Source organism: Leptomonas pyrrhocoris, assembly GCF_001293395.1.
Source record: "Leptomonas pyrrhocoris isolate H10 chromosome Unknown, whole genome shotgun sequence".
NCBI classification, from domain to species: Eukaryota; Euglenozoa; class Kinetoplastea; order Trypanosomatida; family Trypanosomatidae; genus Leptomonas; species Leptomonas pyrrhocoris.
Window position 1 is genome coordinate 162,121 of NW_015438384.1, and position 23,970 is coordinate 186,090.

A 23,970-nucleotide genomic window follows, 5' to 3' on the forward strand; every position below is an offset into this window, starting at 1 on the left:
AAAGGAAAGGAAAAGAAAAAATAAGTAAAAAAGAACCCTTCAAATACCACTTCAACTCTCCTTCTATACGTACAATATGGGCGTCTTACTTCGCTGTCGCGAGACGGGCTCAACGGCACCTGCGACGACTACGCTAGGAAGGCTTTACCAAAGAAAAAACTGCTAAAAACACCAACACAGACACACACACACACTCATGACATCACCGAATTGAAGAAGAAGAAGGAAAAGAAAAAGAAGTCCTTCAAGGAGGATACGTTTTCTCTTTGTTATTTTGAAGGATCCACGTTACACCCAAAGAGTTTCACGACGACGGCGATCATGATGTGTACTACACAGCCGCGTACAAGCACGAGGTAAGAAGAAAAGAGAGAACAGTAAAATACGCTAAGGGAATACGAAAAAAAAAAAACATAACATCACTAAAAGAAGAAGAAGAACATTGGAGAGCGCTTCCACACACACACACACACACACACCAGCGTTGGGTAGCAGCAAACGACCACCACCACTACCCACTGCCACCACCCAACGGCCAACGCTGCGTAGACGCGCAGCGTCACACCGCCACCTCCCCACTACCCACCGAACGAAGAAGAAGGGGAAATCAATCAAACAAACAAAAAGAAACGGATACTTACTGAAATAAAGAACGAGAGGGAGATACAGGAGAAAACTATATATACAAAGAAGAGAGAAGGTTTAAAACAAAAAACGACAGCAGCAGCGAAAAGAAAAAACAACCACAGCGAGCGCACGCGATTGAGCCAACAAGTCCGCTAAATGTCTTTTGCCCTCCTGCCAATGATTTCGACAGCGAGATCGGCAGGACCTCCCCTTCTCCCACCTTCAATGAAACTCCCCCCCCCCCCCAGCAACACCGCATTCGCCGCACTTCAGGATTCATATATATATATATATATATGAGAAGGGAAAAGTAGAACAATAATAAAAAATAGTAACAAAGAAAACACGTTATTCAATTGAAGGCGCTCTTAAGCCCATATTTTTTTTTCATTTCCCTTCTCCGTTCTTTCCTTACTGCATGACGTACGGGTTGTGCGAGAAGCGAGACAGTAGCCCAGAGCTGCTGCTCATCTCGGGCGACCTGCCTTCTTCGTAGCTGTCTCCGCTGCGCTGGAGCTGCAGCTGCATCGCAGTCTCTGAGCCAAAGTGCGGCGACAAATGCTGTTGCTGCGGCGGCGGCGATGTAGGGGACTGCTGGGTGTTGTACGACAGCGTGGGAGACCCCGACCCCTGTTGACGCTGTTGCGGTGTGTGCCTCTGTGGTGGGAAGAGCAGGTGCTGACGCTGCTGGGGTCCGGGAGAGGAGCGGAGGAGTGTGCCGCTCGCGTTGGCAGACGCGACCTGCTGCTGCTGCTGCTGCTGCTGCTGCTGAGGACCAGAGGGGAAGTACGAGCTGTTCGGGGCGGGGGAAGGCGGAACACTGTGCTGTTGCTGCTGCTGACGAGGGCCGTTCGCCGGACCTGACATAGGAGGATAGATACCCGACGGCCCACCTCCGCCCGAAGCATCTCGTGAAAACGTAGAAGAGCTTCCAGTTGGCGTGGCCAAACGATGCTGTGACTGCTGCTGCTGCTGCTGCTGCACACTCACGTTACTGCCCGTACGCGTAGCAACGGCATCTTGCGGAAGCTGCGACGAAGTAGACGCCCCGTACCTGTAGGGGTTATTGCTGTTGCTGCTGGCAACGTGTGGTGGTGGTGGTGGTGGTAGGTGCTGTTGTTGTGGTGGCTGCGGTGGTGACGATGGCTGCTCCTGCGGCGCATAGGAGAGCGCGGGCGAGGCGGTGACAGACTTGCTGTAAGGGTTATTGCCGTGTGCCGGGGTGTGATGGGGAGGGTTGCTGAGCGGTGCTGGGTAAGGCACCTGGGGCTGTGATGGCGGTGGTGGCGGTGGTGGCGCACTGGGGTGGCCGTAGGCGTTACTCGTCCCTGTCATGCCAGCGTTACCGGCAGATCCTCCGTGTTGCTGCTGCTGCTGTTGCTGAAGCTGAGGGGGCGGTAATGGAGTCGGCGCGTACGAAGAGTTATGCGACGGTGGGGAATTCATCTGCTGCTGCTGCGGGTATTGCTGTGGGTAAGGCGAGCTCATTGTACGGGGATTCGGATTGTTGGTATTGCTGCTATTGCTGTGGTGCACACCTCCCGCCGCGTTGTAGGCGTCATGCCCGTAGCCCGCCTCGCGTGTCGGCGTCGGATAAGGACCGGGCAGCTGCTGATGTTGTTGCATGGAACTTGCACGGTTGCTCGCGGTGTTGGACACGGGGCCCCACGCCGGATAGGCGTTGTTGTTATTGCCGCTGCCGCTGCGGCCAGTCCCGCCCGCGTTCATCGGCGCCTGTGACGGGTAGGGGTTCCCCGGCGGCACGGGATGCGGTCCCCTGCTGCCGACCGGTCCGCTGGGACGTGCGCTACTGGATTGGATCGCCGGGTTCGGTGTGGGCGCGTTGCTGCTGCTGCTGCCGCCGTTGTTGCTGTTGTAGGACATCGGCAATGGCGGACTGCCCCAGCCCCCGCCCGCCGCGTTATTCGGCGGTGACGAAGGCGATGGCGCACCGGGGAAGCCCCCGACGTTGCTGTTGCTGTTGCTGCTGTTGTCGTACATCCCTGCATCGCCTCCTCCGCGGTGACCGGGCGGCACATTTGGATTTCCGTACGCGTTCGGCGACGGCGTTGTTGCTGCTATGGCGGTGGACGTGCCAAGGTTGCCCAACGGCTGCCGAGGTGGGTAGGACGGGTTAGCGGGTCCGCCCATCGGCGGTGGTGGCGGAGGACCCGCCATGACGCTCGCACTCCCACTCCGTGTCGACGGCGGAGGGGGCATGGCGGGGGACGTACGCATCTGCTGCTGCTGTTGCTTCTGCTGTGGGCCAGCCGAAGACGCCATCCCCGCGTCGACGTACATCGCACCGGTGAGGTGTCCCCCGTTAGGCCCAGCGTTGTACGCCGGTTGAGATGTCTGCTGCTGCTGTGTGTGTTGGACGGCATGCCGTGCCATCGGCTGCGGCGGTGCGGAGTAAAAGCTGCTGCTGCTCCCGCCGCTTCCGTGCGCGGGCCGCTGGGAGGACGGCGGAGGCGGCGGCGGAGGCATCTGCTGCTGTTGCTGCTGTTGCTGCAACGGTGGCGGCGGAAGCGACACATCAGGGTAGTAAGAGGAGTGGAAAGACGGGTTTGGTGTGGAGTGGGCAGAGGGATCGGCATACACGCCCTGCACACCAGCGCTCACACCACCACCCATCATGTTGCTGTTGCTGTTGTTGGTATGAGGCCTCGCGTTCATCGACATGGGCGGCGGTGGTGGTGGCGGAACATCTGTCATTGACGGCATCGACTGCTGCTGTGGGGGAAGAGGCGAGACGCTCTCACCGCGCGGACCCGGCCCGGACATCATGTTCATCTGCGGTTGTAGACCGTAGGGTGATGGCTGCTGTTGCTGCTGCTGTTGCTGCTGACGCTGGGCTTGCGGATTGTACGGCGGGTAGCCTTGCGGACCCATCTGCGGAAGTGGTCCTTGCTGCTGCTGCTGCTGAACACGACGTGACTGTGGCAGCTGGGAGGTACGGTGTATGTTCACCGTGTTGGTGTTCATGTACGCCGTCGGGGGATGGAGATGCTGCTGCGGCTGCTGCTGTTGCTGCTGCTGCTGGGACGGCGGAGGATTCATATACCCACGCGCGCCGTCGAAATTACCCCCTGCAATCGGCGGCGGCGGTGGCGGCGGGGGAGGGCTTTGGTCACCGGCGGAGTCGCGTGACGCGTACCATTCGTTCTCATTGCTGTTGCTTGCAAAGTTCATGCTGGGTCCTCCGCGCTGCGGAGGGTATTGCTGATTCTGTTGCTGCTGCTGTTGCTGTGGACGGGAACCGCCAGCGAGCATGGCACGTCCTCGACGATTGCCACTCATCATTGCGTTTCCACTCGCCGGTGCGTAGTCGAGCTGCTGGTGCTGTGGCATCCGCTGTTGCGCAGCGGGAGGCGGTGGAAGGGAGGACATGTCTTGATGAGACACCGGTACCACCACCGGCTGCCGTCCGCCCCACACCCGCGTGCCGTCGCTCGACGAGGAAGACGGAGAATGGAACGATGCATCCGCTGCCGCCGCCGCCGCCGCAGCGCCAGCGCCAGTGCTTTTCGATGCCGTGGATTGAAGCGGCGCAGAGACGACACGCGGGGGAAACGCATGACCACCACCACCACCGCCGCCTCTTGTTGTTGCGGCTGTCGCACCTTGTCCAGGTCCTGCAGTCCCGACAGCCAGCGTTGACGAGAACCCTTCCGACTCCTTCACGGCCGAGGCGGCCGCGACGGCCAAAAAGGCTGACACCTTCGACGGTTGTTTCGGACCCGCACGCCCCTGCCGCACGGCGCTGCTGGTGTTGCTGCTATTGCTGATAGACGCCGCCGCCGTCGTCGTCGGCGTAGTACCAGTAGCCGTGGCGACGGCCGCAGTGCTGGCCATACCACCCCCGGCAACAGCGGCATTCGTGGGGCTCCTCCCGCCGTTGCCGTCGCCGGCCCGCAACGCACGTCGGCTGCTGCCCGGGCTGCTCATGTTACTGCTGCCACCTTGGGAGCATTGGGCCTGCGAGTCTGGCATTGACAGGACGAGCGGCGCATAGGTCTGCACGTGGCAGCCGCTGCAGCTGTTCTCGCCGAAGTCGTTCCCGCCCAACTCATCCCCGCCCATGTTGGCATTCCCACCCGCCCCTCCGACACCACCGCCGCTGTGACGCAGGTGCTGGTTCTGCGGCGTGCACGTGGTCAGCGACTGCGACTGCGACTGCGAGCTGCGTGCGCTGCGGGCGCCGGGGGAGTTGTTGTTTCGGTTCCGTCCGCTGCTGTTCCCGCCGTTGGCGTAGCTGTTGTGGCGCCCACCGGCGGTCAGACGGCGGAGCTCGTGGGCGCTGACAGTACTCATGCTCGGCGAGAGGGGCGTAGCAGACGAGGTACCGATGCTGCTGCCTCCGCCGTGTCGTCGGCGATGCCCGCTCACGGCCGCCGTGCCGGAGTGAGTGTGCGGCATCTTGTCATTGCTGTGCCGCTTCGTCTTCTTCTCCTTGGCAAACTTCGGAATCAAGCCGTAGAAATAGCGCTGATCGTCGTGCTCAAAGCCCCAGATGTAGTAGCGGCCCTCCTGCACAATGTGGCCGTCGCTGTCGCGCAGCCATCCCGGGTCCTGCCGGTTGCGCGTTGTGGCGCTCTGCAGACGCCGCTTGATCCAGCACAGCAAAATGTCTTCCTGATGGATGTCCTCCTCGTCCTCGTCGCTCAGTTCGTCGGCGACAACTTTGCCGGCCACCGTCACACCCGGCACAGAAACCACCGCCGCCGGCGCCGCCGCCGTGGTGGTGGTGGTGGACGGCCCCTTCTGCGCACCGCCGGCCTGCTGCTGCTGCTGCTGCTGCGGCGGCGCTTCTTTGGCGTCTTCGCTATTGCTGTTGCTGTTGTGCAGCTTCATCTGCTTCTGCAGTGCCCGCTGCGCGCGACGTCGGGCCAGCTGCTGGCGGTGGAAGTACTCGAAGTGCTCCCAGCGGCCGGCGTGAACGTTATACACGACCATGTCGCCGTCCACGAAGAGGCCGTCCTCGTAAAGGTATTGATGCGGCGCGAAGACCGGCTGCGGACCTGCGCCGTCCTCGCCGCAGCACGTGCACCGCGTCACGGTGGTGGCCGCACCGTCGGCAGCCGCCGGATCGCACATGGACAGCAGCTCCACATCTGTTAAGTCCACCGTGGCCGGGTGGTCAGCCTCGTCGATCGACTGTCCATCTGGGCCGTGCATAATGCGCCGGTAGTGCTTCAACGACGGCCCGGCCGCCCAGGCGGAGGGCTGGACGATTGTGTAGACCAAATACGGTGGCGCTGCCGTGTCTTCGTGCTCTTTCGCAAACTTGTGCCCGCCCGGCCTGGCATTGGGGCTTCCTCCCTCTTCCTCCGTCCCCTTGCCCAAACCCGCTGTGGTGGTGGCGGTGGTCGTCGTCTTGGTCGTGCCATCGGCGCTGCCGCTGTTGTTGTTTGTCTGCTTCGCGAGGTGGCGCAGCTGCACACGCCGCTGGTGATCGCGGATAAGCTGATCCACGTTCTTGGGCGGTGGCAAGACCTGCTGCATCGCGTCTCCTGTTGCTGTTTCTTGACTCCTCAGCAGATGCAGCCGGACTGCACCGCCGTAGTCGTACATGTGTAACTCTAGCGGCTTCATAAAGAGCGAAGTGGACACCGGCGCTGTCGCCTCCGCAATGAGGTGAAAGAAGGAGCGCTGCGACTCGGTGCGCACGCGGGAGAGGCATTGGTTGCCACGGATGGTGAGCTGCGTGTAAAACTCAATCGGCCGACGGGGGAAGCGCAAACTGCGCTGCGCGACGGGCTGCGAGGCGCGCGTGGGCAGCGTGTAGGGCTCGTTGTTATCAGGCAACAGCAGCGGATGCAGCGAGCTCGGGGACCCAGATCCCCCGCCCGGACGCGTCTTCTCGCCATCCTCTTCCTCCTCGCCGTCATTGCTGTCTTCCGCAGCGGCGGCGCGCGCAGCCTCCGCCTCTTCTTCTGCCGCTGCCTGCAGCAGCCGCGCCTGCGAGGCCCGCTCCAAGTAGGGCAGAATATCCGAGAAGCCGTAGATGTACGACTGTAGGTCGTTCTCCGTTCCCTTGATCATGTCACGCAGACCTTGGAAGCCGAGCTGCACCTCGGCAGCGGCGGCCCGCATGCGGAAGCGCATCTCGCGAGAGATCTGCAGCAACGGAATGTTCGACAGCAGCCCGAGTGTCCAAAACGGCCGCGTCAGCGTCTCGGGCAGACCGGCGTCGAGGCACACGTTGCGGAAGACTTGAAAGCCCAGCAGAAACGCGCGGCTCAGGATTTTGTCGCCGATGTTGGCGTCGATGAAGCCACCGCCGGACATGACGGGTGGACGGACGGGCAGCGATTCAACGTACGCGTCTTCCTCCGGGTCGTCGTCGGTGCCGCGCAGCCACGGCGTGCCGCGACAGCTGGACTCGGTGTAGCCGTTGCACCCCACCACCCGCACGGGGCAGATCGGCAGAATGAAAGGCGATGCGGTGAAGAGCTGCAGCTGATTGACCTCGCGGGGGCGCTCCGTCGGCGAGGTCGCGGCGGTACTCTCGGAGCCGGCGCTGGTGCTGGTCTGGCGGGCCTGCCTTTCGCGCTGACCGCGCCGATCGCGCGCCGAAGGAGCACCCGCCTCGTCGTCGTCCTCCGATTCGTCGTCGTCGTCCGTCGCGGACTCCGGCCGGTTTTGTGGCCGGTGCGTCTCCGCCTCATCGACGAAGACAACGGTCTCCTGCTGACGCTCCCGGGGTCCGCCACCGCCACCGCCACCCTGCGGACACAGGGCCGTGTCATCGTCGTCATCTTCCTCCTCGGAGTTCCCCTTCGCCCCGGCCGTGGCGGCCGCCGCAACAGTGGTACTCTTCTTGATACTGCGGTCTGCCGCAGCTGACCTCTTCGAGCCTTCCACCGTGGCGTTCTCCGGGTCCTCCGAGCCGAAAGCGTCGACGATGTGGTAGAACGAGGATGTCTGCCGGCTTCCCCCGCCCCGCATACCGCCGGTCGTCGCGTCCGGCTCCTCCCCCTCGTCGTCATCGCCGGCCGCCGAGGAGGAGGGCGTGGTGTGCTGGCCAGCCGGGTCGGTCGGTTTCCGCCTCGCCTGCTCGTCGCGGCGCTGCCGCCGCTCCTTCGCCTTCTGCCGCGGGTCGACGTAGGCGGTGTTGTAGGCAAATATGTAGAGCACGCCATCTTCTTCCACCAGGTGGATGCGGCCGTCCTTGTAGCGGTCGTCCTCCTCGAAGCGGTGCTTCCGGCCGGTGGGCTCCAGCAGGTGCGAGGCCGAGGACGGCGTCGGTGACTGCTGCGTGAGGGTGTTCAACAAGGGCGAGACGCTGCCGGAGACGGGCGAGCGGGAGCCGGCGGACATCGTCTCGTCATCGAAGTTCGCCCCGGCAGCGTGCCGTCTCTGCTTGCGCTGCTGCTCGGCGAGGTATTTGGCGCGTGTCGCCTCCTCCTCGTCGCGGTGGATGCGGACGACGATGACTTGGGGGGCGGGACGGAGGAAGATGCGAGGCGGCGGCACCTTCGCCGCCTCCTCGGCTTCTTCTTTGGTAACACGGCGCTGCGACGCCGCGGAGGCGCTCTTGGCGGTGTCTTTCCTGTTGCCGCTATCGTGCGCCGCTGCTGCTTTTGCTGCTTTATCTTTTCCTTTCCCCTCCTCTTTCTCTTCCTTGCACTGATGACGGTACGCACGGACCACCTGCCGCGCCTCCTTCCAGCGCGTCTCCGCTGCGTAGATCTCGCACATCTCCTTATTCGTGTCGACCAGGAAACCTCGATTTGGCTCCACCACCAGCGCGCTATAGAGGGCCTCTGGACTACGGCTGAAGAACTTGTCCACGTACGCGCGCTCGTGATCGGCGAACTCGGCCGCCGCCTCGGGGGTGATGTCAAAGTCAAAGGAAATGTTTCGGGGATGCTGATAGGAGGGCGGCGACGGCGAAGAAGGCGTGCCTTCGCCCTGCTGCTGCTGTGATGGCGGACCAGCATTACTACTACTCCTGTAGTTCTGCCCCTCTGCCACGGATCTCGCGGCGGAGTAGGGCGTGGTGCGGAGCCCCAATTCTTGGTTCTCCATCTGCAGGTATTGCCGCGCCGCGTCATGGGTGCGCCAGTGCGCGGACGGGTTCGGGTGCTGCAGCTCACCGCAGAGTTCCTCCTCGTGATGCGGGAAGGGCCACTCGGACTCGTCCGGCGAAATACACCGCGTGTCGTTGCCGTAGAACTGCCCGAAGTTGCCAGCGTTGATGTCGTCCACCTCCACCCACGTCGTCCTCGCCTTGTCGGCATCTATGTCCTGATCCGCCACGCTCGCATCGCTACCGTTGTCATCGCCGTCTTCGCCGTGGTGTTCTTGTGGATGCGCAGGGCTGTCTGCGCCTGGTTTACGCGCCAGGAACGGCCGCGGCTTCCACAAGTCCTTCGGCGGTGTCACCGCTTCCCCGCCGTTGGCCGCCTTCGCCCGCAGCTGCTCCATCGCCCGCTCGCGGTACTTCGCGATGATCTGCGGTGACACGAGAGAGAAGTTGTACTTCGCCGACTGCATGTCGCGGCACGCGTAGAGCTGCCGAAACGCGAGAGAGTCGACGGAGGGAAAGAAGTGCTCCGTTAGGGGGAGAATCGCCATGGCGTGGCAGCCGCTCTGCGCGAAGTGGAAGGCGCCAGGGTACTCATGGCTCTCCTTACTAGGTAAAATGCCCATGATTCACGAGAGAGGGGGAGAGAGAGAGAGCCCAAAATGAAGTCGACAGCAAACAACCAATAAAAAAAACCCACAGCAAAGAAAGGATAAAAAAGGGAGAGAAAGAAAGGAAGCGGAGAAAGGTAATGTATTTTTTGTTTTAACAAGATTATTTCTCTTCTTCTTTCCTTCCTGCTGCGTCGACGTAGAGCGTGTGCGCGCTTCTGTGGCGTGACAAAAACGGCCCTCAAAAAAGAAAAGAAAATCAAGTATATGTAGACCAACGTGTGAATACAGTCACAAAGAAACAAACAAACAAACAAAAAAAGGCACTGACAAAAAAAAAAAGCAGAACGAGTAACGACCAGTTCAACGCCTTTTCCCCCTTTCTCCTTTCTGCTTCTGCTTTTCTCTGTTATTTTTCTAATCCCTCCCTCCTCTTCGTTTCTCCGGGTTAGATATATAGGATATCTTCCGTACCCTCTGTCACTCGCGCCCGCTCTGATGCGTGAAAGACATCCAAACAAGAACGATCCCACACGCGCGCTGACGGTGCTATCTTCGCGCTGTGGGTGCCGAAGCCGTCGAGCGCTGCAGAAAACCACACAGACAGACAGAGACAAAGCAAAACAGCAAAGAGAAAAGTAAAACAAGGAAGAAGAGGAAGAGTAGAAACAAGACTAATCAAACAGAGAACACACGCTATAAAACAACAGAAAAAAAGGACGAGCTGCGTCGATGTCTGACGTCGCAACCAGCTTTCTTTCTCTCTTTCTCCTGCTTTTCTTTGTTATTTTCAGAAAAAAAAACAAAAGATAATAGTGGTCGCTGTCTTTCCTTTCCGTTGTTGTAATGTGTCGGCCGTTCTAGAATTCTCTGCAGAGCTTTCTCTCCAAATCACAACAAAAATCAACAGGTAAATAATAATGCGTACTGCGTGTGTGTTTGACAGCGCGCGAATGATGTGTAAGAAGAAGAAGAGGAAGAGAAGGGGAGATGAACGAGAAGGAGAAGAACAAAAGAACCACAGCAGCGAAGCGGAAATGTGGGAGTGGCAGCGCACCACCGCCCGCATACACCGCCACAATCTTTGAAGGACCTAGATGAACGCAGCCGAGCGAACACCCTCCCCCCTCCAATATATATATATCTTTGACTACGCAGATTCTATCTTCTGTGAGTTTCCTCCTTCGCCCCGGCTGTTTCGTTCCATCGACTTCTCCTGTCCCCTCCCCCCCCCCCCAACGCGCAAGAGCTGATGGTGGTGTGTCGGGAGAGGGCAGAGAGAGTGAGAGGCGACGAAGGCCTTCTTCATTATTGTCGTCGTCTTGTGTCTTTCCTTTCGTTAGCGTCCACCACGCATACACACACACACACACACACGTAGCCCTCCCCACAAACAAGCATAAGCACACTGAAAAAGAGAAGAAAAAGGAAGCGGAATCAAAGACAAGCAACAGCGAAGATAATAATAATTATCATAATAGTCATGATACATACAAATTCAAAAAGAAAAGAAAAGGAAGGGAACTGAGTATGCTGGAATCACCACATCGACTCTGCGTGAGCAGAGGGTGGTGGTGGTGGTGGTGGTGGTGGTGGTGGTGGTGGTACTGTGCGCCGTTGCCGTCTCCCCCCACACACAGACACACTCCAAGGTTTTCCATTGGCTACCATTTCATCACGGCGCGGTCTACGCACACAAAGGGAAAAAAGAAGAGGCAGAAAGGAGGGGGGTGCAGTGCGGCGGCAGTCCGAGAAGATAATAGAGAAGTAAATGATGATTACAGCAGCAGCGACAACAAGCCACCTCCCCTCAAAGAACTAGTCTACGTAAGTTGGTTTTTTTTTTTTTTGATTTCGCTCAGGATGAATAACGGCGACGCGTCCGCAGCGGGCCAGCCGAATTCGATCGATTCCCGTTACCCACGTCGCTTGCCTCCGCCTCTCCCTCGCTGCCCACCACAGGACTGCGGTTGCCGTTCGCCTCGACTTCTTTTCTTCGGCGGCGCTGATCGGACTCCTTGAAGTGGCACTGCACCGCGACGTAGAGCACCAATAGAATGAGAAAGAACGCGACGATCATGATTAGGAAGCCGACCCACCAGTACTGAGTGAAAAAAGGTACGTTGACGGTGTAGCTGCGACGTACATAGTCGGTCGGGGTGGGCGTGACAACGGTGGCGGCGGCGGCGGTGCGCATGGCGGCGACCGCGGCGAGGAGCGACAGCAGCGCGGTGGTGGCTCGAGGGGACATGATTGATGCGGGGCGTAAAAAAGCAGGAGACAGCAAAGTTGAGCGTTGTGAGGTTGTATAAACCCTCGTTTGGCCTTTTCTTGTTGTTATGGCGGGTGGTGCTGCTGAGCGGTGATGCACAAGCGCGGCGCAGGCGGACCACGCCGAACGATGAAAAGCACGAGGGGGTGAGAGGGGGGGGGGGGAGAGTCAACCGCGAAGAAAAGGTCTGAGTGGAATATGTGAGGTAGTCGTCACCGATGAGCGAACTTGAAGTTCCGCAAAAGGAATTCTTTTGTAGAACAATACTTTTTTTTTGAATCGAAGTCCGCCACGGAGCCGCGTAGAAGTCCCAACGCACCCCACCATCCGTATTACCCCCCGATATGTATATCGGTAAAGGCTGTTTTGGAACTGTTGGTGCGGCGATGTAGAACACTGCCTAACGAGCGTGTAGTTGCAGGCGTGTAACAGGGGCTGCTTCGTTGTCCTGCATCGCGTGCCAGTGTGACAAACCCGCGTCGCAGCGAAACCCTTTCCTTCGTCTCATTCCTTTTTTTCCTTTGTAGTCGAACGCAGCGTTGGAGAGCAACGCGTCTCCTTTCAATTCTTTTTTATTTTTGGCGTAATATACATATGTAAGATATACATATGGAGAAAACCAACACCCACACAACTTCGCTGTTGACACACACACACGCATACCCACACGCAGAGAGAAAGAGGACTTCTACGACATAATAATAATAACAGCTGAAACACGTATATCTAACAAGCACGAGTACCCAGGAAACAGAGGAAGAACTCCAGCAAAAACAACAGCCGCAGCCGCAGCCTCCATCCGCCGCCGTGAAGCTCACATATATTATTTTCTCTGATCGCCACAAATGTGCCGGGGGTGTTTTCCCCTCCGGCGTAGTCCTTCACGAGTGCTTAACTTCGGTTATCATAGAAAAAGAAAAGGAAACAACACACACACACAAGATACACATGCGCTACGAAGAGAAGTGGAAGAGATTGAAAGGAAGAGCATATATATAAAGATTCGAATGGAGCCCAACACCGCGGCATCCTCATACGAGCAGAGTGAAAAGGGGAATACAACCGAGAGGATTCAGTGGATGTATTTAACAGCCAGTTCTACAGCTATCAAACGACAAGAGCAGCAAAGAAACCTTCTTTCTTTTTTCAGATAGACTCGATGAGACACCAACAAAAACAAAAGCAGAAAAACGAAGAAGAAACAAAGAGGAAAACAAGTGTAGTGGTACCGTCAGGACAGCGACCTCCATCAGCATATATATATATATATATATATATCTGTGTAGCCCACATAGCCAAGGAGCAATAGTAAGGTCGTTTTGATAGCTTCACGATGACAGACGCTTTCTTCCTCTTTCTTTAATTATTTTGCAGGAAATTATATTAACAACCATAGTAGTAATACTGGCAAAAAACAAAAAACAAGCAACGAAGAAAAGAGGTGCGATGATGCACGTGCTGATCAATCGTCGGCCAGCTCCATTCGAAATAGGAGTTTATTATTATAGCAATTATCAGAAAAAAAACTATTATAAGCGTTTGATGAATCCAATACATCCGAAGAAGAAAACTGCGGCAGAAAGGAAAAAAGAGAAAGAACTACCTAACTAACCACATACACTCGCCCGCACACCTACGGACGGGTTCTCTTCGCTCACAGCAAAAGAAAACAACCGAAAGAAAGAAGAGGAAAAAGACGACGATATGAGTCGCAATCGAGGGGGTGTCACTAGATCACCACCTGCTCTCGCCATTTGAAATCAACAAGACTAGCAAAAAAAAAAAGAAAGAGAAGGCAAGAAGGAAAGCACGTACACGCAAACCAACACACGCGCTGCGGATTTCCCTTATGAAGACCGCGGTAGAGTAAGAGTAGAGGGAAAAAAAAGAACGAGAAAAAACAACGGCAACAGCTTCCGGTTAGTTTTCATATGCTGCAACGTGTGCGGGGCGGTGGCGATGGTTGGTGGGGGTGCGGCTTGCGGAACACACGCGCGTGGAGGAGCACAACGACTGAACCACCACAGCGCGCGCGCACACACACACACGCACACGCACGCGCAATACACAAAAGGAGGAGAGGAAGAAACCCTTGAAAAGAAAAAAAAAGAAAGGACGGGCATCAGCGAGATGGCAGCGCCAAATACACGCTGCCGCAACACCAACAGCGAATCGTAAAAGAAGAGCAAAGGATAAAAACCAAAAAACAAAGGAAGAGAGGACACGCGCGGCGAAATATATAATATGACAACAGCATAGCGATTGAATATACAAAATAAATCAGCAAGAAGACACCCACCCTGCACGCACACGCGGTCGTATGCATGCGTGCATGTGTTGACGCGCGTGTGCGTGTGTGTGTGTGTGTATGCGTGCGTGAAAAATATATATAAAAAGGAAAACAAACAAGCCAGACATAAAACAAGAGGAACAACAAAAACAGGATGTGCTGCATTGGAGGGAAGAGGGAACACAGAAACAAACAAAAAAGAATATATGAGTATAATACGACAGTACTTGACAGGATGCGGTGCAACCGGCAACCTGGACCGCAGCAGCCGACGTTGCGTACTTCACTCCCAACAGAGCAAGGAAAAACAAAGCACCAAACAAAAAAACACGGTGATGAAAAGATATCGAAAAGTATAAGAAAGAAAACACACACACGCGGATAATGAACAACAACGGCAAAGCCATAATAATAACAACAATAGTAACAATTAATAAAGCTTAATACTGCGTAGAAGACGTGTTGGAACACACATACAGGAAAGAAGAAGAAGAAGGGAGAGAAGAGAGGCACGTGATCCATTGCATTCGTGCAGGTAAAGGAAACATGCCCAGTGCTCCTAGAGCAGGTGTGTGTGGTACCGACTCGATCGTTCACACGAACTGCATAAGACACCTACCGAAAGAAAGAAAAACACACACATACGACAACAACAACAACAACAGATAAATAGTACCTCATTCAAGAGGCATCCATCCGCTGCGCGAAGAAGCGAGAAATGACAGGAACAAAAAGGGATGAAGAGCGTCAATTTGCGGAGACCCTGTAAAATGCAGTTCGGCTGTTGATGAAAGGAGAGGACACAACACAACAGCAGACAACAACACAGCACTGAAGCAACGAAAGCATGTTAGGGACTACATTCACTGGTCACACGTTGCACGTGCTTCTATACACCAGACATCTTCTTTCTTAAAATAGAAATCGCATCTGTTCGCTGACTTGCTTTACCCCAATTTTTTGTCTTAGCTATTGTTCAGCCAGGTGAGATACTATATCTCTGCTTAGAAAAGAAAAAAAAACAAACCAAACCAAACAAGACATGGAATCACCAACGCTGCGGCGCTGAGACGAACGCGTGCGCTGCAAAAAGTAAGAAAAAATCGAAGAAGAGGCGACACAACAACACCAACAATCATTGGGGGCTGCCTGTTTGAGAGAACCGTCCGTGATCTGCGTGAAAACGAGGCGAGTAATCCCACCACACACACACACGTACCCAAGCAAATATATATATATATATATATACATCTACACAACGGAGTTTGCCATGTTTTTAACATTATAATAAAAAATTCAGGCAAAGGAGCCAGCAAACGAGAAACAGCAGTTCTACAACCCAAAAACAACATATGAAATTATTTTTGTCTGCAATAACACGTTTAGTCCTCTTTCCGCTCTTCTTTTTGCTTTAATACATGTACTTTCTGAATTATCACGATTGTTTGTGTGAGCCGTCCATATTACCCGCCGCGCTCCACGACAGAACCCTCCATCCTTTGTCCGCAACGTCAACACCAAAGAAGGGGAGATGCACGAGCAACCACCTCCCCCTCCCCCCTCCCCTCCCCACAAAAAAGAAAACGACATCACGAAATGAGAAACACCACACCGCTACTGACATCTCGCACTGCGAGCAGAAGAGAAATAACAATAATCATAATAGTAAGAGAGACTATCATGGCTGTCGTCTGCCTACGAGGTCCACGAAGGGAAAAGCGCATCCATGTCGCACGTTATCGCCTCCACGGAGGGGCTCCCTCTGCAGCTGCCGGTCAGCGACGCACGACGCTCTTTTTTTGGGTTTTGTTTCCTAGTCGATACGGACTCCACATGGATGCACGGGCGTGCTCAGCCCACGGGCGCCGTCTTTTGAATGACGGCCATCGCTGTTGTTGTAGCTGCTGGCGTTTGCTTCTTCTCCTTCCGCCTCTGGCTCGTCGCTTCGCGTGGAGGGCGAAAGCTCATGCGTCGTCAGCTCAAGCGACAGCGATGCCGTCAGCGGGGTCGCGCCCAGGCTGCTCATCGCGCTCTCCTCCGCGCTGTTCGAAGTGGTGTTCATGGCGGTGGTTGTCGTCGCGGTGAAGGTGAGAGACTTGTCCGTCGCCAAAACAAAGGCATCAGTAAGGATGGCGACGGCGGCGGCGGCTGTGGTGGCTGTGGTCGGCAACACCGTCGGCGAGTCCGTCGCCTGCTGTGGAGGAGAGGATCGACGAGTGAGAGGTAGCACCCACTCTAGCAACGCTGTCGCGCGTGCCTCGTCCGTCTTGTTCCGGTCCGTGCTCTTGCTGCTGTCGCCGTTGCGACTCTGCTCCTTCGGGTGCTTTGCAGCGGCAACACTCACAGCGGCAGCGTGGTGTTTACAGGGTGGCGGTGAGGCGATCGCCTTCACCTCGGTGGCGTCACCTTCTTCCTCTCCATTCTCATGATGTACTAGGGAATTGGCATGCACTCCCGAGGCGGTTGGTATTCGACGCGGCGAGGACGGCAACAGCGCGTTGGTCGAGATTGAACTGCGTGATACGTCCTCTGCTGCCATCTCCACCCACGGAACACAGAGAGGGGAGTTGTCAACAGCTTTTTCGTCTTCTCCCACACAGGGTTGATCCGGCGAACTCGGTCCACGACACCGGTAGTGTGAGACACTCAGCAGCCCGCTCCCCTGCCGCTGCGCGGTGCCCACATGGGTGGTTGTCTCGCCCTCGCAGGAGTTGACGAAGGTGGAGGGCCCGCGCATGTCGATCGACTCATTCACCACGACTACCTCTAACGGCGGTGATGGGAGGCGCGGATTGTCGGTTGCCATCGTCGTCTCTGTTGTTGCTGTTGAATGAGGAGAAGAACCGGCAAACGAAGCGGAAGGCGCGAGGGTCGTTCCGTGATGCCGCTGCATGACAGCGCCTTTTCTCTCGTCGCCGTGTTCTGCCTCGTTGTCCGCCTCATACGCGAGACCCATATCGATCAGCGCCACATCCCACGCTCCTCTCTCCTCCGCCTCCACCTCCTTCCTCTTCTTATCGTTGTCGTCATCGCTGCTGCTCCGCTCCGATTCCGTCTTTGTATGCGTCACGCTCGCGCGTGAGGTTGACGACGACAGCGATGCTGCCAGCGTGGTCCGGCTGGCTGCCGTGGTGTGAAGGGCAGGCGCGAGGGGACTGTCACAGACATGTAACGCCTGACCAAAGACATCCCCTAGTGGTGTTCTGAAGACCGCTTCCGCCGCCTCCCGCTCTTGCGGGCCACGCCCACCTTCTTCAGAAGAGGTGATATGAGCAGCGCCGAAAGACGGCAGTGGTGAGGTCAAGCTGCGGTGGTGATGACGATGACGATGATGCTGCGGCTTCAAGAAGGACTCGGTACGGCAGTGGTGCCGTGAAGTCTCAGCGCGGTTCTCGTCCAGCGGTGGGGGCGTCGGCCGCACCAGCCGCAGCGCGCAGGCGACCGCGGCCGCCTCGGCACCACCGCAGCGCGGACTTCGTCTTCTTCCACCACCCGACTTCTCGGATCGCCGCGGCGCCGGTTGCGACTGCATTGCGGCATCGCTGGCGCTGCTGCCGTTGCTGCCTCGAGCCCTCCCGCTTGACCACCGCCGTGTCGCGCCGCTGCTGCGAAGGACGTCGTCCCTCGCGCTTCCGCGTTCACCGTCTTCGTTGCCGTCGCCGTCCGCTTCGCTGGCGAGGCTCGCGGTATCGTCGTCGCTGCGGGACTGCACGAGGCTTGAGAGCGTGCGAAAAGCTTCCAGGCTCCGTCGGACAGCGCGACCGGCGTCGAGCTGGTAGTGATGACCCATGCGACTCAACGAGAAAACAGGCGGACTTACGTTTCCGGCCCTGTGTGGCGCATAACCCAAGTCGGCCCCCCTCTCTTTCTCGAGGAGGTCTGCCGTGACCGCCGCCTGCAGTTTATTGAGCTGCATCGTCCGTCGACGCTGGAGAACCGCAAGGAGGACGGTAGAGATGCCGAGCACGTAAATCGCAAGCACCACCATCACCGATGCAGTCCCGACAGAGGTCGAGGTGACATAGAGAGAGGTGTTCGTTGCTGCTGCTGCTGCGGCGGCGGCGACGGGAGCGGGAACTTCCGAGAAGACGGAGGACGTCTGGTGCATAGTTCCTGTTCCGGTTCCTTTTATTCGTGTTCTTTTGTGAAGGAACTGGGGTAGGAGGTTCGAGCAGCGCCGCCGCCGTCTCGTCTGACTCGGTTGGCGTGTGCACGAGACGAAAGAAGGGGTGAGAAGACGAGAGACAGCGCCGAAGACAGACGTCCACGCGGGTGTATGTGTGTGTGTAGGTGTGAGAAAGATACTTAATGCCGGAAGAAAAAATAAAGGCCACAATTAGTAAGGAGTGAAGTATGAATGAATGAGGATGAAAACGAGTAGACAAAAACAGAAGGTTTGCAGACACACACACACACAGACAGACAGAGTCGACGCTTTGGCCTTTGAGAATAATAATATTATTCGGAATAATAATACTAGCAAAAAAAAGAAAAGAGTAGAATATGCTTGTACGGTGCGTGCGTGTGAAAGGAGAGGAGCGCGTTCGTTGGACGGGAATTCTATCTACCTAGACAACAAAAATACGTACATTAATATATATATATATATGCGTGTGTTATGCTATCCTTCTTATTATTCTTCTGCCGTTATATATTCCACGACGATAGCACGACGAAGGATCGCCCCGGGCGAAAAGGAAAACCGCACGCGTGAAGGCGGCAGCCGAGTGGAGGGGGGAGGGAGGGAGGGCATGTCAACGCCGTGCGTTCGAAAAAGCAATCCAAGAAAAGAAAAGAAGAAAGAGATATGGGAGAAGGAGATGAATGAAGCTGTGTGAGGAGCAGAAGAAGAAGAGGAAGAAGGCAACCCTCGCTGCGCTGAGCAGCGCGACGCGTGTGGCCTACTGCGCAAATCAACGTATGACCATCAGCGGAGAAGGCGCGGGACTGGCCGCAGGAGAGCTCGCCCTGCGCTGAAACACCGATGCTGCATCCCCGCAAGCGTGCAAGAGCATGCGAAGCAGAAAATAGTAATAAAACAAACAAGCAAAACAACCGCCGCTTCGGATTTAGAGAACGGGATCGTTTTCAGAGTGTACACGGTGGTTTGTTAATACGATGACGGTATTAGAATAAAGAAAAAACCCTCCTTTAAAAACCCATATGAGGCGCGAAGGCTCTCTTTGCTGTTATATATGCGTGGGCAGCGTGATGCTCGTTTGAGAAGGTCGCCGTTGGCAAAACGAGAGAAAAAGTGAAAAACACAGAGAAACATGGGGCACCACCACTCATGCGTTAAGAAAGGGATAGTCACACAGATACATGAATGGAGGAAAGAGGGAAGGAGGAGGGGAGAACAATAGAAGAAAGAGCAACCAAGTAAACACCGTAATATAATCGCAGCAGTGAAAAGCACAAAGTAATAATAAAAACAGAGGCAGCACACCCGTCCATCACCACTGAACAGCCCTGAAACGACAGCATCAACAAAGATACACACATGCATACTGAATGAGAAGAGAACCAAAATGGGAAAAGATGTGAGGAGGTGAGGGAGCTTATTTATCCTTTTCGCTCAGCAAGAAGAAAGAGAGGGAGCAATACTCACATGAGAAAACAAAAAAACAGTAAAAGAAAACAGGAGAAACGGCATCAAGGTGCGGCACCGTGCTAGCCTCCATCCCCACCCCCTCCTCTCCTCCTCCCCCCACAAATAATACGCGGATCTCCGATTCGACTAGGCGAACTCCTCGAGCTCTCGTCTTCTGCTTTCTTCGAAAAGAAATTGGAGGTAGAGAAAAAGGGCGATGGAGCTCCTCCTTCGAGTCACCACGCAACGGATAAGAGGAGGCGACAGAAATGAAGCGGCGTGCGACCGGAGAAGAAGAAGAGGTATAGCATTTAGATGTCAAGGTCAACACAAACACGTCCGATACCTTGCGGAGATGAAACGGCTAAAAGAGTAAAGAGGCAGTACAGATGTACATATATCAGCAACAACGAAAAGCTATGGAGTAAGGCTGAGGCACAGCAACCACCACCACCACCACCACCACCGAAAGAGTTGCAATGACCCAAGGAAATGGCATTGTACTTTGCACCGCAGCGCAACCACACCCCGCAAGTTCATTGCTGTAATCTTCACTTCAAGATGAAAACCACAACAGCAACAAACACACGCACCCTGTGGGAGCGGGTGCGCCGTGGAGAGGAGGGCAGGGAGGGAGGGAGGTGCTTGCGATGCGGTGGTCCATCGCATTGCTTCATCAAATGTCGGGGTTCGTTGATACCGCATATATATATATTCATACTTCTCTATACTGCAGAGCAGGCGGGGGGGGGGGGGGGTAAGCAACAGAACGTGAAAAAGGCCATAGAAAAACCACCACCGCAACAGCCAAAGAAGAGAGAATGCCGCCTTGCTCTGTCATCAAATCGCCCTCGCACTGCTGTTGATCCACACGTATATATATATACACACTAATTTGAAAAGCATGAGAGACCATCACCGCAAGAAGAAGAATCTTACTGTTTCCGTTGTACACATGAGAACTTAGAAGATAGAGAAGAAGGAGGAAAACAAAGAAATCCATCATCCACAAATCACTTTTACGCAGGAGGGGAATGGCTGGATTCAGGCACACTGCCTTTCTGCCGTGCGTGCATGCCCACCAGTATGAACAAATAGAGGAAGCGAGAAGAAAGAGAGGGAGGGGGGGGGGGAAACACCACGACACCACTGCAAGTGACACCAGAGGCAATAAAAAGACAGTTGCTGGAGACGGACGCTGATATCCACATACACACATATCCATCGCCTTCCTTCACAAGAGGACACCGACGTATTGCGCTGAAGACCGTTTTTGAGGCAGAGAAAGAGCGCGTTTCGAGTGCACAACGAGACCGGAAAGAAAAGTAAAAGAGGAAGTCGTGTCGTACAGGCACAAGCTCCAAAAGAGCATTGCGATGTTCAACAACACCAACAGAAAAGACGCGTCCGACGACTTCACTCCGTGCGAGACCCGCGAGCGGCCTTATTACAAATTAATATTTGCTGCTATCACCTTCTTCGTTTCCTTTTGCGGCTCGTCTCTCTTCATCCACCCTTACCTCAACTACGTTCTCACCCACTGTTACCGTTCTCGGCGGAGCGGGTTCATATCCACCACGCCGTCGTCCTCGTCCTCCTCTGACGAGCTGCGACTACCGTAATTATCGCTGTACGAGTCGTCGTAGGAGTCGTTGTAGGACCCCGACGCAGCGAAGCTGCGCGTGCGGCTGCCGCGGTCGGCCATCTCCGCCCTTGCGTGGTCCTCGTCCCGCGCACGGCGGTCCACGTAGCGGTCGATGTCGAAGAAACCTGTTGCCATGTAGGACTCGATCACCACCTTCTTCGCCTTGCGCTGATCACAGAACTCAAAGTGATAGCACACCCACATGGCGAGCAGGATGTAAGCTCCGAACACCACCAACACGATGATGATGATACCCACGTACCAGTGCGCAATGAAGAAGGTTTCAGGGGGCAGGGGATAGGCGTGGCGGACGTAGGGGATGGAGTTGTTCGGGTAGATAACGTTGCCGTTGATGGTCGGGGCAGGAGTGGTAATCCAGGTGGCGATGCTGCACTGCGTGGAGCTGCCGCTGGCGGTCGCAGAGCCCTGCGCCGCCGCGAAGAGCAAACCCGCGTGGGAAGAGGAGGCGGAGGTGGAAAACATGTAGGAGAAGCTCACCATGCAGAGCACGTACGCCACGCAGAGCAACGGAGCGGAGGACCGGCGGGACATCTTGGAGTGCGCAGAGGAGAGGAGAATGAATTGACAACAGAAACAACCACCACAAAAGCACACAGGAAGAAAAAGAAAGGGAAAAGGGGCTCGTGTGAGCGACGCACGGGATGGCTAGAATGATGCGCGTCCGTGGAGGGAACGATGAAGTTACAAGACGAGCGTCAGCGGCGCGAGGAAGAGAGCACGAATGGTCTTACCTTCTGCTTTGATTCGCCCTCTATTGCGAACAAGCAACAGCGTTCTCGCTGGCGGGATTGCCTGCTTAGTAATAGAGGGCGGAGAAAGAGGAGGAGGAGGAGGAGGAGGGGGGAGGGAAAGAGGAGGACACTAGGGGTGACGACCCAAAGAAAAATCCTTTAATGATTTACACACTCGCGGGAAAAGAAATGTATATATATATATATATATATATGGTAGATGAGAGGTTTCGCGTGGCGTGATGCAAAGTACCAAAACCTAATTTATCGGGGCAGTAAAGGCTGCGTTCTTAAACCGCGAGGGAGAGGCGAATGCCGTGCTGGGAAAGGGTGGAGGGCCCCCCAGAGAGAAAATTTAAAGGAAAGACAGAAGAGGAGAAGGGAGACGCAGCGTAAAGGGCGAATATCGCGGGCAGTTCCAGAAGGACAAGAAAAGACCCCCCCCCCCCCAGGAAAACTCTGATGTCCATGAGTTTGTGCGATTGCAGTCATCTTTGTTCCGCCGTGGGGGACCTAGAAAAAGCACTCCCAAACAAGAGAGCAACACCCACACTTGTGCATCTTCGCGGCAAGTACGTTAACATCAACACACACACACACAGTGCGTTCGCGTTTCGAGACGAGTCGAGTGCTGATCGAAACCGAGGCCCCCACTGCGCCCTTTCCTTTCCTTGCACACACAGCGCAGCTCGATCAGCATGTGTTTCTCACAATAATACTTCCTTTTCGCTGGTCTGCGACTAGTGTTTTTCCTTTTAAAATACTACTGTGAAGGTCATCTTCCAAGGAGCCAGGTTATGACATCGGTAGAACCTGGCAAAACGACATCAACAGAACAGCATCAGCGACAACAAAGGTCTGTTAAGCCTCACATACATCCCCTTCAAGAAAAAAGCAATAAAACTTAGAAGCACCATGTCCCGTCTCCCATCCACACACACACACACACTCGCGGCACTATCACGCAATGAAAGAGGATGACTCGAGGCGTTCTCCGAGTACCGGGTTCTTCGGGGTTCATTCCCTTTCACGTGCTCCCCTCCGCTCTCCAGCGTGGCTGGCATCCTCAGAAGCCCAGACCGAGTAACCAGTGATGGAGCACTGCCCGCCCGTCCAGGTTCACGTTGTACACGTACACGCTGTGGCTGCGGACGAATATCTTCTTGGTGGGGAAAATCTTCATCAGCTCCTCCTCGAAGCGGAACACGTCGCCGTCGACGTTCATGATGCGCATGTAAAACGCCGGCATCAGCGTCTTCGAGTTCATGGAGTACACCTTACCCGGGAGCTGCCCGTTGCTTGTGCGGTGAACAAAGAAGGGTAGAACATCGAGCGGGTCTGCGTGGCCGAGTGGAGGGGCGTAGCCCACGGCGGAGTCGCGACCGGCCACTGCGTAGTGCGACGACATCAGCGGTGAAGACGACGACGAAGAGGAAGACGAGGACGGATCGGCAGTGTTTCCGCTTTGACTATGGCCGTTGTTGACACTGTTGTGACTGCTGCGATACACACCAGGTGGCAGCGGGGGGTCGTCGCTCGCTTCGTCTGCCGGCGCTACCTCCGGCACCGCGCGCAGGTGCGCCTGCAGGGTGCGGAAGTCGTGCAGGGCATACCGCAACGGCAGCTTGAGCAGTTCATCGTACACGTCAGCCCGCAGCTGGCGGCTCCACTTTGTTATGGCCGGCTTCGCCAATGGCACGCGCTGGCCGGTGGCAGACATGGAGATGCCATCCGCGATGTGGCGCAGCTCCGGGCTGTGCGCGAAGTGCGTTGCCGCGAGGCTGCGGGCCTGTGGGGTAGCATGGAAGTGTCCGGCCGTGCGCCGCGGCTGCGTACCTTCCGGGATGACGTTGACGAACTGACCAGCTGGGGAGCGGAGGTCTAAGCCGAGCGCCGGAGAGGCGGCCGAACCGCCCAACCACACCAGACGCGTGGCGGTCGTGCGGAGCATAGCGCTGATTCGAAACCCGTTAGACTGCACCGTGCCAACCAAATAGGAGGCCGGCAATACTAACAAGAACAAACGGAGAGGGAGAGGGGGAGTAAGCAAGAAGAGGAAGCGTCCACAACACACCATCCCGTCACCTGTCAGTTCAGAAAGGCAGGGAGGTTGGGGGGTGGAGAGGAAGGAGGGGGGGGAGGAGGAGAGAG

At 55.9% G+C, this 23,970-nt stretch overlaps 6 protein-coding genes across 8 annotated transcripts; all 6 read right to left on the minus strand.

Moving 5' to 3' along the window:
* Window positions 1-1,038: 1,038 nt before the first annotated feature.
* On the minus strand, window positions 1,039-9,285 carry ABB37_09017 (P299 protein; the record flags this gene model as incomplete). The annotated part of the gene is made up of 1 exon (XM_015808246.1): window positions 1,039-9,285. The coding sequence occupies one exon, from the start codon at window positions 9,283-9,285 to the stop codon at window positions 1,039-1,041; it is 8,247 nt and encodes a 2,748-aa protein (XP_015653137.1).
* A 1,843-nt stretch (window positions 9,286-11,128) lies between these two features.
* ABB37_09018 (hypothetical protein) lies at window positions 11,129-11,626 on the minus strand (the record flags this gene model as incomplete). Of its 2 annotated transcripts, none has more annotated exons than XM_015808248.1 (1): window positions 11,129-11,626. In XM_015808248.1, exon 1 carries the CDS (start codon window positions 11,519-11,521, stop codon window positions 11,129-11,131), a length of 393 nt encoding a protein of 130 aa, XP_015653139.1. In that variant the 5' UTR covers window positions 11,522-11,626. The 2 variants fall into 2 exon arrangements, with proteins under 2 accessions (XP_015653139.1, XP_015653138.1); XM_015808247.1 differs by having other exon boundaries at window positions 11,129-11,623.
* Window positions 11,627-13,664: 2,038 nt separating this feature from the next.
* ABB37_09019 (hypothetical protein) lies at window positions 13,665-14,354 on the minus strand (the record flags this gene model as incomplete). Its single annotated transcript, XM_015808249.1, has 1 exon — window positions 13,665-14,354. One exon carries the CDS (start codon window positions 14,352-14,354, stop codon window positions 13,665-13,667), a length of 690 nt encoding a protein of 229 aa, XP_015653140.1.
* Window positions 14,355-15,645: 1,291 nt separating this feature from the next.
* On the minus strand, window positions 15,646-18,474 carry ABB37_09020 (hypothetical protein; the record flags this gene model as incomplete). The annotated part of the gene is made up of 1 exon (XM_015808250.1): window positions 15,646-18,474. The coding sequence occupies exon 1, from the start codon at window positions 17,938-17,940 to the stop codon at window positions 15,646-15,648; it is 2,295 nt and encodes a 764-aa protein (XP_015653141.1). The 5' UTR covers window positions 17,941-18,474.
* A 2,491-nt stretch (window positions 18,475-20,965) lies between these two features.
* Window positions 20,966-22,140, minus strand: ABB37_09021 (hypothetical protein; the record flags this gene model as incomplete). The annotated part of the gene is made up of 1 exon (XM_015808251.1): window positions 20,966-22,140. Exon 1 carries the CDS (start codon window positions 21,617-21,619, stop codon window positions 20,966-20,968), a length of 654 nt encoding a protein of 217 aa, XP_015653142.1. The 5' UTR covers window positions 21,620-22,140.
* A 745-nt stretch (window positions 22,141-22,885) lies between these two features.
* Window positions 22,886-23,830, minus strand: ABB37_09022 (putative mitochondrial hypothetical protein; the record flags this gene model as incomplete). Of its 2 annotated transcripts, none has more annotated exons than XM_015808253.1 (1): window positions 22,886-23,830. In XM_015808253.1, the coding sequence occupies exon 1, from the start codon at window positions 23,768-23,770 to the stop codon at window positions 22,886-22,888; it is 885 nt and encodes a 294-aa protein (XP_015653144.1). In that variant the 5' UTR covers window positions 23,771-23,830. The 2 variants fall into 2 exon arrangements, with proteins under 2 accessions (XP_015653144.1, XP_015653143.1); XM_015808252.1 differs by having other exon boundaries at window positions 22,886-23,795.
* Between the last annotated feature and the right edge of the window lie 140 nt (window positions 23,831-23,970).